General features: G+C 44.9%; 1 protein-coding gene across 1 annotated transcript in view; it reads left to right on the top strand.

The window, feature by feature from the left end:
- The window catches only part of LOC124026542 (cingulin-like), an 11,197-nt gene extending 9,949 nt beyond the window's left edge, over window positions 1-1,248 (top strand). The window contains exon 6 of the mRNA XM_046339457.1: window positions 638-1,248. Coding sequence (XP_046195413.1) covers window positions 638-749 — 112 coding nt within the window. The 3' untranslated portion in view covers window positions 750-1,248. The remainder of the gene's footprint in view (window positions 1-637) is intronic.
- Window positions 1,249-17,764: the final 16,516 nt, after the last annotated feature.

Here is a 17,764-nt window from a genome sequence, read left to right as displayed (position 1 = left end):
AGAGAGGGCAAGAGAGAGAGAGAGAGAGAGAGAGAGGGCAAAAGAGAGAGAGAGGGCAAAAGAGAGAGAGGGCAATCGCAGAGAGAGAGAGAGAGAGAGAGAGGGCAAAGAGAGAGAGAGAGAGAGGCAAAAGAGAGAGAGAGAATCGCAAGAGAGAGAGAGAGAGAGAGAGAGAGAGAGGGCAAAAGAGAGAGAGTAATCGCAAGAGAGAGAGAGAGAGAGAGAGAGAGAGAGAGAGAGGGCAAAAGAGAGAGAGAGAGAGGCCAAAAGAGAGAGAGTAATCGCAAGAGAGAGAGAGAGAGAGAGAGAGAGGGCAAAAGAGAGAGAGAGAGAGGGCAAAAGAGAGAGAGTAATCGCAAGAGAGAGAGAGAGAGAGAGAGAGAGGGCAAAAGAGAGAGAGAGAGAGGGCAAAAGAGAGAGAGTAATCGCAAGAGAGAGAGAGAGAGAGAGAGAGAGAGAGAGAGAGAGAGAGAGAGAGAGAGAGAGAGAGAGAGAGGGCAAAAGAGAGAGAGAGAGAGAGAGAGAGAGAGAGAGAGAGAGAGGGCAAAAGAGAGAGAGAGAGAGAGAGTGATATACCGTTGAGTGATATACTGTTAGAAGTGTGGGACACAAAGTAACACTCTCCTTTGCCTTGTAGACGTAAGGAGTCCACCATGGCGATGAGACAGACTCTGGAAGATCTACGTCTGGACCTTAGTGTGGATGAGGAGGACCAGACCCCTCCAGTACCCACGGCCTCCAAGGCCTGAGACACCCTTCCTGGGACAGTATTGCAGCATAGCACCAGCCATACTAGCCTTACTCATTACGCCTTTGTCCTAGATTCAATCCGGCCTGCAGAATATCCATGTCATAGCGCGATGGACATTTATAGCTCATTTCCCATTGATCCGGCATATGCAGCATTCAACGTGAATGTGGGTCTCAGCAAATGGTGGGAACGTTGCCTTTAAAATGTGCATAAATAGGACAAAATGAGATGGGATTGAATCTAGGCCATTATTGATAAAGGTATCATTCATACCACCAATACAGGACCCACAGGGAACATACAGCAGCCTCCTGTCAGCCAATCAAATCAGCACCCGCGTGTTTGATTTTCAGGTTCAACCAATCAAATCAGGTTAAAAAAATTACTGTAGCATCTGATAAAACATTTATTTTTTATTAAATCTGCAGGTAATTGAAAATGTAAACCAGTGTGTCTTTACTTCTTGTGTTCCATCAGGCTGCGTTTCCCAAACTCGGTCCTCTGACCTCAAAAGGGGTGTACATTTCGGTTTTTACACTACACAGCTGGTTTAAATGATCTAAGCTTTAATCAGCTGTGTATTCGGACCCCGTTAGTCCCGAGGTCAGAGTTTGTGAAACCCTGCCATAAGGGGAGTTTATTTGGTAAACTCCTGGACAATATTTTCTTTTAAATGTAAGTAAGTTAAAATCCTATGGGCTTGTATCTTTCCTGATTCATTACTAGTGCCTTATAACAGAGATAATCAATTGGAAAATAAAAAAACATTTTATTAAATCAATTGTGTCAAATATGACTAACAATAAAAATAGACATAGGATTTGGGGATTATGTAATGTTAGAGGGATTTGGGAAATATTGTCTGCAAATTACCAAAGCAAATCTGTTGCAAAATGTAGTTTAATAGTTTGTTAGAAGCATTATACATTCATTACCACTTATCTTATATAATAATAATAAATAAATAATATAATAATAATTATTATTATTATTATTATATCTTATATCTACGTGGTATTGGGTATTACTGTGCTGTAGACTTTGGGGAAAAGGGAGCTGTATTTTATTAATAAATATAAATGAAAAATCTTTATTTTTACACCCATTGAGCAGAATGTGGAAGTGTCTTCCTTTAGGACAGACAGCCTGAATGAGTGAAGCCGGTGGGACCATTTAACAGTATACTGCACTGTTTACAACACTTGTTACTTCAACCCTGAGCGAAACATGGGTGAGCAGAACTTGGGTGAGCAAAACCTGGGTGAGCAGAACCTGGGTGAGCAGAACCTGGGTGAGCAGAACTTGGGTGAGCAAAACCTGGGTGAGCAGAACCTGGGTGAGCAAAACCTGGGTGAGCAGACCCTGGGTGAGCAAAACCTGGGCGAGCAGAACCTGGGCGAGCAGAACCTGGGTGAGCCGAACCTGGGTGAGCAGAACCTGGGTGAGCAGAACCTGGGCGAGCAAAACCTGGGCGAGCAGAACCTGGGCGAGCAGAACCTGGGCGAGCAAAACCTGGGAGTGAGTGAGGACCCAAGACAAACGTTCACAGAAGAGGAAAGAGACCATGTTTTTCTCGCATTGAGGAATCTAAAAGGGAATCTATTCTGACTGCAGTGTGGGAAGCTGCTGGATATGAATCCTGCCTGATGAATCTGAATGACTTGCTGTCCTGCTGTTTACATGATAGAACATGGAGACCGGCACTGTGTACTCTACTGGCATAAACCTACATTAATCAGGCATTAGACAGGACAGGACAGGTGGAATCACTAATAGACACTGTGTACTCTACTGGCATAAACCTACATTAATCAGGCATTAGACAGGACAGGACAGGTGGAATCACTAATAGGCACTGTGTACTCTACTGGCATAAACCTACATTAATCAGGCATTAGACAGGACAGGACAGGTGGAATCACTAATAGGCACTGTGTACTCTACTGGCATAAACCTACATTAATCAGGCATTAGACAGGACAGGACAGGTGGAATCACTAATAGACACTGTGTACTCTACTGGCATAAACCTACATTAATCAGGCATTAGACAGGACAGGACAGGTGGAATCACTAATAGACACTGTGTACTCTACTGGCATAAACCTACATTAATCAGGCATTAGACAGGACAGGACAGGTGGAATCACTAATAGACACTGTGTACTCTACTGGCATAAACCTACATTAATCAGGCATTAGACAGGACAGGACAGGTGGAATCACTAATAGACACTGTGTACTCTACTGGCATAAACCTACATTAATCAGGCATTAGACAGGACAGGACAGGTGGAATCACTAATAGACACTGTGTACTCTACTGGCATAAACCTACATTAATCAGGCATTAGACAGGACAGGACAGGTGGAAATACTAATAGACACTGTGTACTCTACTGGCATAAACCTACATTAATCAGGCATTAGACAGGACAGGACAGGTGGAATCACTAATAGACACTGTGTACTCTACTGGCATAAACCTACATTAATCAGGCATTAGACAGGACAGGACAGGTGGAATCACTAATAGACACTGTGTACTCTACTGGCATAAACCTACATTAATCAGGCATTAGACAGGACAGGACAGGTGGAATCACTAATAGACACTGTGTACTCTACTGGCATAAACCTACATTAATCAGGCATTAGACAGGACAGGACAGGTGGAATCACTAATAGACACTGTGTACTCTACTGGCATAAACCTACATTAATCAGGCATTAGACAGGACAGGACAGGTGGAATCACTAATAGACACTGTGTACTCTACTGGCATAAACCTACATTAATCAGGCATTAGACAGGACAGGACAGGTGGAATCACTAATAGACACTGTGTACTCTACTGGCATAAACCTACATTAATCAGGCATTAGACAGGACAGGACAGGTGGAATCACTAATAGACACTGTGTACTCTACTGGCATAAACCTACATTAATCAGGCATTAGACAGGACAGGACAGGTGGAATCACTAATAGACACTGTGTACTCTACTGGCATAAACCTACATTAATCAGGCATTAGACAGGACAGGACAGGTGGAATCACTAATAGACACTGTGTACTCTACTGGCATAAACCTACATTAATCAGGCATTAGACAGGACAGGACAGGTGGAATCACTAATAGACACTGTGTACTCTACTGGCATAAACCTACATTAATCAGGCATTAGACAGGACAGGACAGATGGAATCACTAATAGACAATATGTACTCTACTGGCATAAACCTACATTAATCAGGCATTAGACAGGACAGGACAGGTGGAATCACTAATAGACACTGTGTACTCTACTGGCATAAACCTACATTAATCAGGCATTAGACAGGACAGGACAGGTGGAATCACTAATAGACACTGTGTACTCTACTGGCATAAACCTACATTAATCAGGCATTAGACAGGACAGGACAGGTGGAATCACTAATAGACACTGTGTACTCTACTGGCATAAACCTACATTAATCAGGCATTAGACAGGACAGGACAGGTGGAATCACTAATAGACACTGTGTACTCTACTGGCATAAACCTACATTAATCAGGCATTAGACAGGACAGGACAGGTGGAATCACTAATAGACACTGTGTACTCTACTGGCATAAACCTACATTAATCAGGCATTAGACAGGACAGGACAGGTGGAATCACTAATAGACACTGTGTACTCTACTGGCATAAACCTACATTAATCAGGCATTAGACAGGACAGGACAGGTGGAATCACTAATAGACACTGTGTACTCTACTGGCATAAACCTACATTAATCAGGCATTAGACAGGACAGGACAGGTGGAATCACTAATAGACACTGTGTACTCTACTGGCATAAACCTACATTAATCAGGCATTAGACAGGACAGGACAGGTGGAATCACTAATAGACACTGTGTACTCTACTGGCATAAACCTACATTAATCAGGCATTAGACAGGACAGGACAGGTGGAATCACTAATAGACACTGTGTACTCTACTGGCATAAACCTACATTAATCAGGCATTAGACAGGACAGGACAGGTGGAATCACTAATAGACACTGTGTACTCTACTGGCATAAACCTACATTAATCAGGCATTAGACAGGACAGGACAGGTGGAATCACTAATAGACACTGTGTACTCTACTGGCATAAACCTACATTAATCAGGCATTAGACAGGACAGGACAGGTGGAATCACTAATAGACACTGTGTACTCTACTGGCATAAACCTACATTAATCAGGCATTAGACAGGACAGGACAGGTGGAATCACTAATAGGCACTGTGTACTCTACTGGCATAAACCTACATTAATCAGGCATTAGACAGGACAGGACAGGTGGAATCACTAATAGACACTGTGTACTCTACTGGCATAAACCTACATTAATCAGGCATTAGACAGGACAGGACAGGTGGAATCACTAATAGACACTGTGTACTCTACTGGCATAAACCTACATTAATCAGGCATTAGACAGGACAGGACAGGTGGAATCACTAATAGGCACTGTGTACTCTACTGGCATAAACCTACATTAATCAGGCATTAGACAGGACAGGACAGGTGGAATCACTAATAGACACTGTGTACTCTACTGGCATAAACCTACATTAATCAGGCATTAGACAGGACAGGACAGGTGGAATCACTAATAGACACTGTGTACTCTACTGGCATAAACCTACATTAATCAGGCATTAGACAGGACAGGACAGGTGGAATCACTAATAGACACTGTGTACTCTACTGGCATAAACCTACATTAATCAGGCATTAGACAGGACAGGACAGGTGGAATCACTAATAGACACTGTGTACTCTACTGGCATAAACCTACATTAATCAGGCATTAGACAGGACAGGACAGGTGGAATCACTAATAGACACTGTGTACTCTACTGGCATAAACCTACATTAATCAGGCATTAGACAGGACAGGACAGGTGGAATCACTAATAGGCACTGTGTACTCTACTGGCATAAACCTACATTAATCAGGCATTAGACAGGACAGGACAGGTGGAATCACTAATAGACACTGTGTACTCTACTGGCATAAACCTACATTAATCAGGCATTAGACAGGACAGGACAGGTGGAATCACTAATAGGCACTGTGTACTCTACTGGCATAAACCTACATTAATCAGGCATTAGACAGGACAGGACAGGTGGAATCACTAATAGACACTGTGTACTCTACTGGCATAAACCTACATTAATCAGGCATTAGACAGGACAGGACAGGTGGAATCACTAATAGACACTGTGTACTCTACTGGCATAAACCTACATTAATCAGGCATTAGACAGGACAGGACAGGTGGAATCACTAATAGACACTGTGTACTCTACTGGCATAAACCTACATTAATCAGGCATTAGACAGGACAGGACAGGTGGAATCACTAACAGACACTGTGTACTCAGGCTCCTCCTCACTGAGGTGGAATCACTAACAGACACTGTGTACTCAGGCTCCTCCCTCACTGAGGTGGAATCACTAACAGACACTGTGTACTCAGGCTCCTCCCTCACTGAGGTGGAATCACTAACAGACACTGTGTACTCAGGCTCCTCCCTCACTGAAGTGGAATCACTAACAGACACTGTGTACTCAGGCTCCTCCCTCACTGAGGTGGAATCACTAACAGACACTGTACTCAGGCTCCTCCCTCACTGAGGTGGAATCACTAACAGACACTGTACTCAGGCTCCTCCCTCACTGAGGTGGAATCACTAACAGACACTGTGTACTCAGGCTCCTCCCTCACTGTGGTGGAATCACTAACAGACACTGTGTACTCAGGCTCCTCCCTCACTGTGGTGGAATCATTAACAGACACTGTGTACTCAGGCTCCTCCCTCACTGAGGTGGAATCACTAACAGACACTGTGTACTCAGGCTCCTCCCTCACTGAGGTGGAATCACTAACAGACACTGTGTACTCAGGCTCCTCCCTCACTGAGGTGGAATCACTAACAGACACTGTGTACTCAGGCTCCTCCCTCACTGAGGTGGAATCACTAACAGACACTGTGTACTCAGGCTCCTCCCTCACTGAGGTGGAATCACTAACAGACACTGTACTCAGGCTCCTCCCTCACTGTGGTGGAATCACTAACAGACACTGTGTACTCAGGCTCCTCCCTCACTGAGGTGGAATCACTAACAGACACTGTACTCAGGCTCCTCCCTCACTGTGGTGGAATCACTAACAGACACTGTGTACTCAGGCTCCTCCCTCACTGTGGTGGAATCACTAACAGACACTGTGTACTCAGGCTCCTCCCTCACTGAGGTGGAATCACTAACAGACACTGTGTACTCAGGCTCCTCCCTCACTGTGGTGGAATCACTAACAGACACTGTGTACTCAGGCTCCTCCCTCACTGTGGTGGAATCACTAACAGACACTGTGTACTCAGGCTCCTCCCTCACTGAGGTGGAATCACTAACAGACACTGTGTACTCAGGCTCCTCCCTCACTGAGGTGGAATCACTAACAGACACTGTGTACTCAGGCTCCTCCCTCACTGAGGTGGAATCACTAACAGACACTGTGTACTCAGGCTCCTCCCTCACTGAGGTGGAATCACTAGCAGACAATGTACTCAGGCTCCTCCCTAAGATGTTTTCTGGGTGTTTTTCTGGTTGTATAGAGCTCCACTCTATTGGGTCGCTGTCAGGGAAACGTACAGTATTTCGGTTGGCAAAATGTTCCTTTTCTCCTTTCTTCTTCGCTGGCAAAACCAAATAAAGGGACGCAGTGTTATTGAGACCCTGTTTATTTCTATAATCTACTGTAGGCCTATATATTAAAACGATAGAGAGCAATAGTAATGGCGTCTTTTGAGGGCGCTAGAGGAGGCTAACTCCATCTTGGCTTGTTTGACTAATTAATGTTTTTGTGTTGTTGTTGGTTGTTTGTTGGTTAAATGGTCAAAATAAGGCCTGTGGTAAACACAGACTGAGGAGATTTTATACGTTTTGTTCTATGAGATAATCTTCGTCAGCTAACATCACTTTTTTTGTGTGAATTTTGAAGCATTTATGTACTCAAAACAAGTGAAAAGCTACCGATGTGCTAACATGTAAAAAAAAAAAAAAAAAAAATGAAACTACACGTCAGGTTGCCTTTGACGTCGCCAAACGAAGCTCGAGAACTGCTAACACTTGGCTGTTGTCGTTCCATTTCTGACAGCTAGCGACTCTTTAGCAACGGACTCATTTTGATTCATAAAGGTTAAACTGACTGATTCTGGTGTTAACCTCAAACCTTATTTCCCCGTTTATTTCCCCGTAGGAATGTCTGCACGATCCAGATGTAGAAACTAACAACTCATTACGTCATTTTTTTTACATGGCTTCGAGCTAGCGAGTTCTGTAAGTGATATTATTTTCACGTGACTGCAGACTTCAGATGTCACGTGACTGCAGAGTTCAGATGTCACGTGACTGCAGACTTCAGATGTCACGTGACTGCAGACTTCAGATGTCACGTGACTGCAGAGTTCAGATGTCACGTGACTGCAGAGTTCAGATGTCACGTGACTGCAGAGTTCAGATGTCACGTGACTGCAGACTTCAGATGTCACGTGACTGCAGACACGTGACTGCAGATGTCACGTGACTGCAGTCACGTGACTGCAGACTTCAGATGTCACGTGACTGTTGTTGTTGTTGTGATAAAGGTGCTGGTATTTATTCTCCTTTTCTGATGTTTTTATCTGCCTACAACTATGAATGTTAAATACATAAATACATATAAATATGAAATACTTTTTGTTTTTAATGTTTCTGTGTTCCTTTCTTTGATATATTTTCAGTCCATCAAAATATATAATATATTTTTTTACACTTTGTTATGTGACAGAGGTCTGCGATAATCCAAAGTTAGAGTACCTCATATCATAGGTGTGTGTTTTGGTTAGAGTTCCTCATATCATAGGTGTGTGTTTTGGTTAGTGTACCTCATATCATAGGTGTGTGTTTTGGTTAGAGTACCTCATATCATAGGTGTGTGTTTTGGTTAGAGTACCTCATATCATAGGTGTGTGTTTTGGTTAGTGTACCTCATATCATAGCTGTGTGTTTTGGTTAGAGTACCTCATATCATAGCTGTGTGTTTTGGTTAGAGTACCTCATATCATAGGTGTGTGTTTTGTTTCATAGGTGTGTTTTTGTGTACCTCATATCATAGGTGTGTGTTTTGGTTAGAGTACCTCATATCATAGGTGTGTGTTTTGGTTGTAGTTGATGATTTGACAGGCTTATTTTAACGTTGACTACACTGCGCTAACGGCAGTGCGCGATTGTTCAAATCTAACGACTTCCTGTCAGTTTATTTACATGTTCCAATTGGTAGTAAAAGCAGACAGACGTTGGATTAGATTCTGCATCTGCTTTGTGTTTGATGTTCAGTTACATATTGTAAGGGAGTGTGTGTGTGTGTGTGTGTGTGTGTGTGTGTGTGTGTGTGTGTGTGTGTGTGTGTGTGTGTGTGTGTGTGTGTGTGTGTGTGTGTGTGTGTGTGTGTGTGTGTGTGTGTGTGTGTGTGTGTGTGTGTGTGTGTGTGTGTGTGTGTGTGGTGACATATTGTGTGTGTGTGTGTGGTGACATATTGCAGGGTGAACCTCCCTGGCAAAGAGGAAGATTTGTGTGAACACAGTGTGTGTGTGTGTGTGTGTGTGTGTGTGTGTGTGTGTGTGAGTGTGTGTGTGTGTGTGTGTGTGTGTGTGTGTGTGGTGACATATTGTGTGTGTGTGTGTGGTGACATATTGCAGGGTGAACCTCCCTGGCAAAGAGGAAGATTTAATTGAACACAGTCCAGATGGGAGCTGTCATAGAGAGGTATGGGAAGAGAGGAGTACAGTAGCGCACAACACACACACACACACACACACTCACGGATGCGGGCACAACACACACACACACACACTCACGGATGCGGGCACAACACACACACACACACACGGATGCAGCCACAACACACACACATGGATGCGGGCATAACACACACACACACATATACACACATACACACACACACGGATGCAGCCACAACACACACACACGGATGCGGGCACAACACACACACACACACACACACGGATGCGGGCACAACACACACACACATGCAGCCACACACACACACACACACATGCACACACACACACACACACACACACACACACACATACACACACATACACACACAAACAGGAGCTGTCATGAATAGAAGAAGTAGAGTAATATGGAACACAGACAGACACATTAAAACGCTCCTCTGGACCAGATGACAGGGCATTAATAAACACATGAATATTCATGACCTGACTGTGTTGTTGTGCATCTCCTTGTCTCAGAATGTGGTCTGATTAGCAATTAAGCCCATACAAGGGCAACAAGCTCTTACAGTGCAGAATACGACATTTGTCCCCAAAGAATTCACATTTTGAAGGTTAATTTTAGGCATTCATTCCGAATAGTTAAGGTTTGGGATTAAACAATTGAACACGCAACTCTAGGATAGAACACGCGACCCTGTGATTGAACACGCGACCCTGTGATAGAACACGTGACCCTGTGATAGAACACGCGACCCTGTGATAGAACACGCGACCCTGTGATAGAACACGCGACCCTGTGATAGAACACGCGATCCTGTGATAGAACACGCGACCCCGTGATAGAACACGCGACCCTGTGATAGAACACGCGACCCTGTGATAGAACACGCGACCCTGTGATTGAACGCGTGACTCCGGGATTGAACACGCTACTCCGGGATTGAACACGCGACTCCGGGATTGAACACGCGACTCCGGGATTGAACACGCGACTCCGGGATTGAACACGCTACTCCGGGATTGAACACGCTTCTCCGGGATTGAACACGCTACTCCAGGATTGAACACGCTACTCCGGGATTGAACACGCTACTCCGGGATTGAACACGCTACTCCGGGATTGAACACGCTACTCCGGGATTGAACACGCTACTCCGGGATTGAACACGCTACTCCGGGATTGAACACGCTACACGCTGGAACTGGAGCTCACTTCTTATACCCATTCATTCTGAATGGTTAAGGTAAGGGATAATGGTTAAGGTAAGGGATAATGGTTAAGGTAAGTGTTGATGGTTATCTGAAAGGTTAAGGGTTAATGGTTAAGGTAAGGGTTAATGGTTAAGGTAAGGGATAATGGTTAAGGTAAGTGTTGATGGTTATCTGAAAGGTTAAGGGTTAATGGTTATGGTAAGGGATAATGGTTAAGGTAAGGGATAATGGTTAAGGTAAGTGTTGATGGTTATCTGAAAGGTTAAGGGTTAATGGTTAAGGTAAGGGTTAATGGTTATCTGAAAGGTTAAGGGTTAATGGTTAAGGTAAGGGTTAATGGTTAAGGTAAGTGTTGATGGTTATCTGAAAGGTTAAGGGTTAATGGTTAAGGTAAGGGTTAATGGTTAAGGTAAGGGATAATGGTTAAGGTAAGTGTTGATGGTTATCTGAAAGGTTAAGGGTTAATGGTTAAGGTAAGGGTTAATGGTTAAGGTAAGGGATAATGGTTAAGGTAAGTGTTGATGGTTATCTGAAAGGTTAAGGGTTAATGGTTAAGGTAAGGGTTAATGGTTAAGGTAAGGGTTAATGGTTGAGGTAAGGGTTAATGGTTAAGGTAAGGGTTAATGGTTAAGGTAAGGGTTAATGGTTATCTGAAGGGTTAAGGGTTAATGGTTAAGGTAAGGGTTAATGGTTAAGGTAAGGGTTAATGGTTACCTGAAGGGTTAAGGGTTAATGGTTATCTGAAGGGTTAAGGGTTAATGGTTAAGGTAAGGGTTAATGCCTGAGGGTTAATAGTTGATGTTCAATGGTTAATAGTTGATGTTAATGGTTAGCTGAATGGTTAAGGGTTAATGGTTAAGGTAAAGGTTAAATGGTTAATGGTTAAGGTAAGGGTTAATGGTTAGCTGAATGGTTGAGGTAAGGGTTAATGGTTAAGATAAGGGTTAATGCCTGAGGTACAGGTTAATAGTTGATGTTCGGGTTAATGGTTGAAGTACGGGTAAATGGTTAAGGTAAGGGATAATGGTTATCTGAAGGGTTAGTGGTTATGGTAAGGGTTAATGGTTAAGGTAAGAGGAATACCTACGTAAGAATGCTGTTCATTGACTACAGCTCAGCATTTAACACCATAGTACGTGCCAAACTCATCATTAAGCTCAAGACCCTGGGTCCTGGACTTTGACGAGTCGCCCCCAGGTGGTGAAGGTAGGAAACAACATCTCCAGCCCTCTGATCCTCAACACATGGGCCCCACAAGGGTGCGTTCTCAGCCCTCTCCTGTACTCCCTATTCACCCATGACTGCGTGGCCATGCACACCTCCAACTCAATCATCAAGTCTGCAGACGACACTACAGTGGTAGGCAGCGTAGCCTGGTGGTTAGAGTGTTGGACTAGTGGTTAGAGTGTTGGACTAGTAACCGGAAGGTTGCAAGTTCAAACCCCCGAGCTGACAATGTACAAATCTGTCGTTCTGCCCCTGAACAGGCAGTTAACCCACTGTTCCTAGGCCGTCATTGAAAATAAGAATTTGTTCTTAACTGACTTGCCTCGTTAACTAAAGGTAAGCTTGATAACCAACAATGGTGAGACGGCCTACAGGGAGGTGGTGAGGGCCTTGCGAGTCTGGTGCCAGGAAAATAACCTCCCACTCAACGTCAACAAAAGGAGCTGATCATGGACTTCAGGAAACAGCAGAGGGAGCAGCCCCCCATCCACGGGACAGTAGTGGAGAAGGTGGAAAGTTACGTTCCTCTGCGTACACATCATGGACAAACTGAAATGGTCCACCCACATAGACAGCGTGGTGAAGAAGGCACAACAGCGCCTCTTCAACCTCAGGAGGCTGAAGAAATTTGGCTTCTAAAACACTCAAACTTTTACAGATGCATCTTGTCGGGCTGTATCACCGCCTAGTACAGCAACTGCTCCGCCCTCAACCGCAGGGCTCTCCAGGGGGTAATGAGGTCTGCACAACGCATCACCTGGGGGGGCAAACTACCTGCCCTCCAGGACACCTACAGCACCCGGTGTCACAGGAAGGCCAAAAAGATCATCAAGGACAACAACCACCTGAGACACTGCCTGTTCACCCCGCTATAATCCAGAAGGCGAGGTCAGTACAGGTGCATCAAAGCTGGGACAGAAAGACTGAAAAACAGCTTCTATCTCAAGGCCATCAGACTGTTAAACAGCCATCACTAACTCAGAGAGGCTGTTGCCAACATAGAGACTGAAATCTCTGGCCAACTAAATAAACAGACTTAACAAAGGTATCACTAGTTACTATAAAGAACGCCATGTTTACATACCCAACATTATTCATATCATATGTACAGTATATACTGTATTCTACATCGTCTACTGCATCTTGCCTATGCCGCACGGCCATCCCTCATCCATATATTTATATGTACATATTCTTATTTATTCCTTTACATTTGTGTGTATAAGGTAGTTGTAGTGAATTTGTTAGATTACTTGTTAGATATTACTGCATAGTCGGAACAAGAAGCACAAGCATTTCGCTACACTCGCATTTTAACATCTGCTAACCACGTGTATGTGACGAATAAAATTAGATTTGGTTAAAACAAAAGACACTTGTCTCCTGAGTGGCGCAGCGGTCTAAGTCCCTGCAATGCAGTGTTTGAGGTGTCACTACAGACCAGGGTTCGATCCCAGGCTGTGTCGCAGTTGGCCGCGACCGGGAACCCCATGAGGTGGTGCCAAATTAGCCAGCGTCTTCCGGGTTATGGGAGGGTTTGGCTGGCCGAGATATCGTTGACCCATCGCGCTTTAGCGACTCCTTGTGGCGGGCCCGCCGCATGCACGCTGACTTCGGCTTCAGGGGTTAAGCAAGCAGTGTGTCAGCAAGCAGTGCAGCTTGGCAGGGTTGTGTTTCGGAGGACCTTTGCCTCTCCCGAGTCCATAGAAGAGTTGCAGAGATGGGACAAGACTGTAACTACCAATTTGGATATCACGAAAAAGGGTACAAAAATAAAAGAACAAAAAATGTGCCAAACCCAATCCTACTCGATGGCAATAGCATTGACCGTTGCCTCGTGGCCGGTCATCTCCCAACATCTTGCTCACCTGGATGAACGTCAAATTTCGCAGTGGATCTTGAGCGACCTGGCTGACAAGAGAAAAAATGTTTTTTTGTTTTAAGTTTGAATTAATTCGATCTTACTAGGAGAGAAAAAAAATTGTAGAAGAATTTGAAGTGGTTGAAGGAGACTTTTTAGGGCTTGAAAACAGTCCCATATTTATCATGGCATGCAGCAAATCACGTGTGCTGGCTGAAAAGTGTGACATCAATCAGGCACCGAGGACTGAAATTGCCCAGGCCTGCTATTTTTATTTTACCTTTATTTAACTATGCAAATCAGTTAAGAACAAATTACTAGTTTGACGCTCTAACCACTCGGCTACCTGACGCCCCGCTATCGGCTATCGCAATACTGTATCTCGAGATTTCTTCGCTTGCAATGTCTCACTCAAATTCAGTGAAGTAGGGGATATCAATGAGTAGGCTGAACTATTCTACACAGAACAGACCGAGTGGTAATCTGTATCTAGCAATGCCTTGTAAATGTACCAAACGTATATTAAAGTATATATTAGGCTCCCAATGACTTTGGCTAAACTTTTCTTCATAGTGCCGGTGAATTGAAGTGGAACATCACCAAATGCATCCGTTTAATTAGACCTGCGTGTGCAATACAAAAGTATTGCCTATCGTTTTGTAATGACCTGACTAGATCATAAATGAACAATTGTCCAGACAGAGGCTTGAGTTTGCGAATTGACGGTTTATTAAACCAACTTTACACAGGCTACTGTTTGGGCCGTAGCACACGCCAAATAGATGACAGATAACCCACAAGCCAATCGTGACCTTCTCTTGTGAAGCCCAGACGTAAGAGAGAGAGAACAAAAGCTGAACCTGGTCTTAACTTCCAATGCTCCAACCCCCTGCCCAACCCCCCTCCACGCCACTCCGCCAACCACCAGGATGCCCGGCATCAGAACATTCCAGGCATTCCCGTGATTGGCAGATAGCAGGTTGATTGACATGTCGGATCCCGCGAACACCGGGTACTGGTCAGTACAACACAACCACCTCCTAGCCTAACACATAACACACAGCTGTCTGTGCGGGTCGCTACAGTTTATTTAATGACTGTCTTGATATCCTAAACCAGGACTCGCCATCCCTGTTCCTGGAGAGCTACCGTCCTATAGGTTTTCCCTCCAACTCCAGTTGTAGCCTAACTAACCTGATTCTGTTTATCAACCAGCTATTTAGAGTCAGATGCGCTAGATGAGGGTTGGAGTGGAAACCTACAGGACGGTAGCTCTCCAGGAACAGGGTTGGAGTGAAAACCTACAGGACGGTAGCTCTCCAGGAACAGGGTTGGAGTGAAAACCTACAGGACGGTAGCTCTCCACGAACAGGGTTGGAGTGAAAACCTACAGGACGGTAGCTCTCCACGAACAGGGTTGGAGTGAAAACCTACAGGACGGTAGCTCTCCACGAACAGGGTTGGAGTGAAAACCTACAGGACGGTAGATCTCCACGAACAGGGTTGGAGTGAAAACCTACAGGACGGTAGCTCTCCACGAACAGGGTTGGAGTGAAAACCTACAGGACGGTAGCTCTCCAGGAACAGGGTTGGAGTGAAAACCTACAGGACGGTAGCTCTCCACGAACAGGGTTGGAGTGAAAACCTACAGGACGGTAGCTCTCCAGGAACAGGGTTGGAGTGAAAACCTACAGGACGGTAGCTCTCCCGGAACAGGGTTGGAGTGAGAACCTACAGGACAGTAGCTCTCCACGAACAGGGTTGGAGTGAAAACCTACAGGACGGTAGCTCTCCCACGAACAGGGTTGGAGAGCCCTGTCATAGGCAATAGTTCGCAAAGAAGCAACCCTGCTAAACATTTAGGAAATTGCACATACTCTGTCCGTAAACACAGTCAAGTGTAAATACAGCAGTTGCTCAAATCAGCTGGATGAGGGGGCATTGTTATTAGGAAGGACGTCTATCCCATGGATCACTAAAATAATGATTATGATCACACTTCATCAATGTACATATGATGGAGACACCTATACATTTGGCAGCCAAGCACGAGATATCAGTTTGAACCTATTATCCTGAGGACACGGCGTTGAAATATCTTCACGCCTACAATAAAAACATCCAGGCTTCCATCCAATCAATTAGAAAAAAATACGAATTGCAGGGAAGGGGGGGGGGGGTTTGGAAGTTTTGGAAAAACGAATCCTGTGTGAATGGTCCTCTGGAATAACATGTTTGGATAATAATGACAAAACTAACATCTCTAGTAATGCCCGTCCGAATAGGGCTCTAACATGGCAAAGAAGAGGTTTATCAGCGTGGAGTGCGTCGCGTCATCCCGTGCGTTAAGGCTGCACGCATCAGAAATATCACTGCAATATTCTAGTTGCTGTTCACCACCTTCTACATTCAAACAAAAAGGACCTTTTTTTCAGGCTGACAGGGACAGGGTCGACTGCGGGGGCAACATGTGGTCCTTCTGTAGCTCAGTTGGTAGAGAATGGCGCTTGTAACGCCAGGGTAGTGGGTTCGATCCCCGGGACCACCCATACGTAGAATGTAGGCACACATGAATGTAAGTCGCTTTGGATAAAAGCGTCTGCTAAATGGCATATATTATATTATAGACTAAATTGATGAGCAAATTGGCAGTGTCAGTCCTCTAGAATCTGAATGTCGTCTTCCTAGCAGGACTCTGCAATAACGAGGTGGTGTGTGTGCACTTCCGTTTCAGCGTGCTTTGGGAGTCGCGCAAGAGTCGACTCCGATCACAGGTGACGGAGTCGACTCCAAAAGTCCTGGAGTCGTACCCCACTAAATACATGCAATGGGCATTGCTCATCTAACGTTAACGTTCCTCCATACAATAGTCAATCTGATTTGTGTAGCTAGATAACGTTACAGCCCTTGCCGTATGTATTGATTCAGTTAGCTCCCTTCTCTTGTCAATGCTATTTTATTATTGCCATTATAATCCTAAATGTGCCCTGACTGATCAACACAGCGGCAAGTTACCCAGGTCAAACAACAACATAATTACCGTTAGGACCTTTGCGCAGTCAAAAGAAAAGCACATGATTGCGAATTTAGTTGGCTATGTGACTGTTTTCAACACATCAACTGTTTTAGAGTAAAACATTTTACCAAGCAAACAGAAATAAACATTCAATCAGCACTGAGTGAATGAACAACAACAAAAGTTTCCTGTCATCACCAGACTGTCCATATAAATAGTGTCAAGATAACACATTCACGACAGGGTTTACGACTTTGTGGCTGTGGTAACTAGTGACGACCAATCCGAAGGTTTTAGTTTTGCCACTTGGAGGAGACATTTTGACCATTCTCTCCCGTGTATAGTTTTAACACCATGCTCCCAGTCCTGTCACACACACACCGGCCGCACAGACACGCACGGTGTGTGCTTATTTTCAATTATTAGGTGGCACTTAAATGAGCGTCATAGAGTTGTAATGGACAGGGACTGTGACGGGTCTGTGATGGGACCCGTGATGGGTCCGTGATGGGACTGTGATGGGTCCGTGATGGGACTGTGATGGGACTGTGATGGGTCCTGTGATGGGACTGTGATGGGTCCGTGATGGGTCGGTCCGTGATGGGACCGACTGTGATGGGACTGTGATGGGTCCCGTGATGGGTCCGTGACGGGACTGTGATGGGACCGTAACGGGTCCGTGATGGGTCTGTGATGGGACCGTAACGGGTCCGTGATGGGACCGTCGGGTCCGTGATGGGTCCGTGATGGGACTGTGATGGGACCGTAACGGGTCCGTGATGGGTCTGTGATGGGACCGTAACGGGTCCGTGATGGGTCTGTGATGGGACCGTAA

This window comes from Oncorhynchus gorbuscha, unplaced genomic scaffold (assembly GCF_021184085.1).
Source record: "Oncorhynchus gorbuscha isolate QuinsamMale2020 ecotype Even-year unplaced genomic scaffold, OgorEven_v1.0 Un_scaffold_2754, whole genome shotgun sequence".
NCBI lineage: Eukaryota > Metazoa > Chordata > Actinopteri > Salmoniformes > Salmonidae > Oncorhynchus > Oncorhynchus gorbuscha.
Note: the sequence above shows the minus strand (reverse complement) of the source record. Positions and strands in the feature narration are given on the sequence as shown.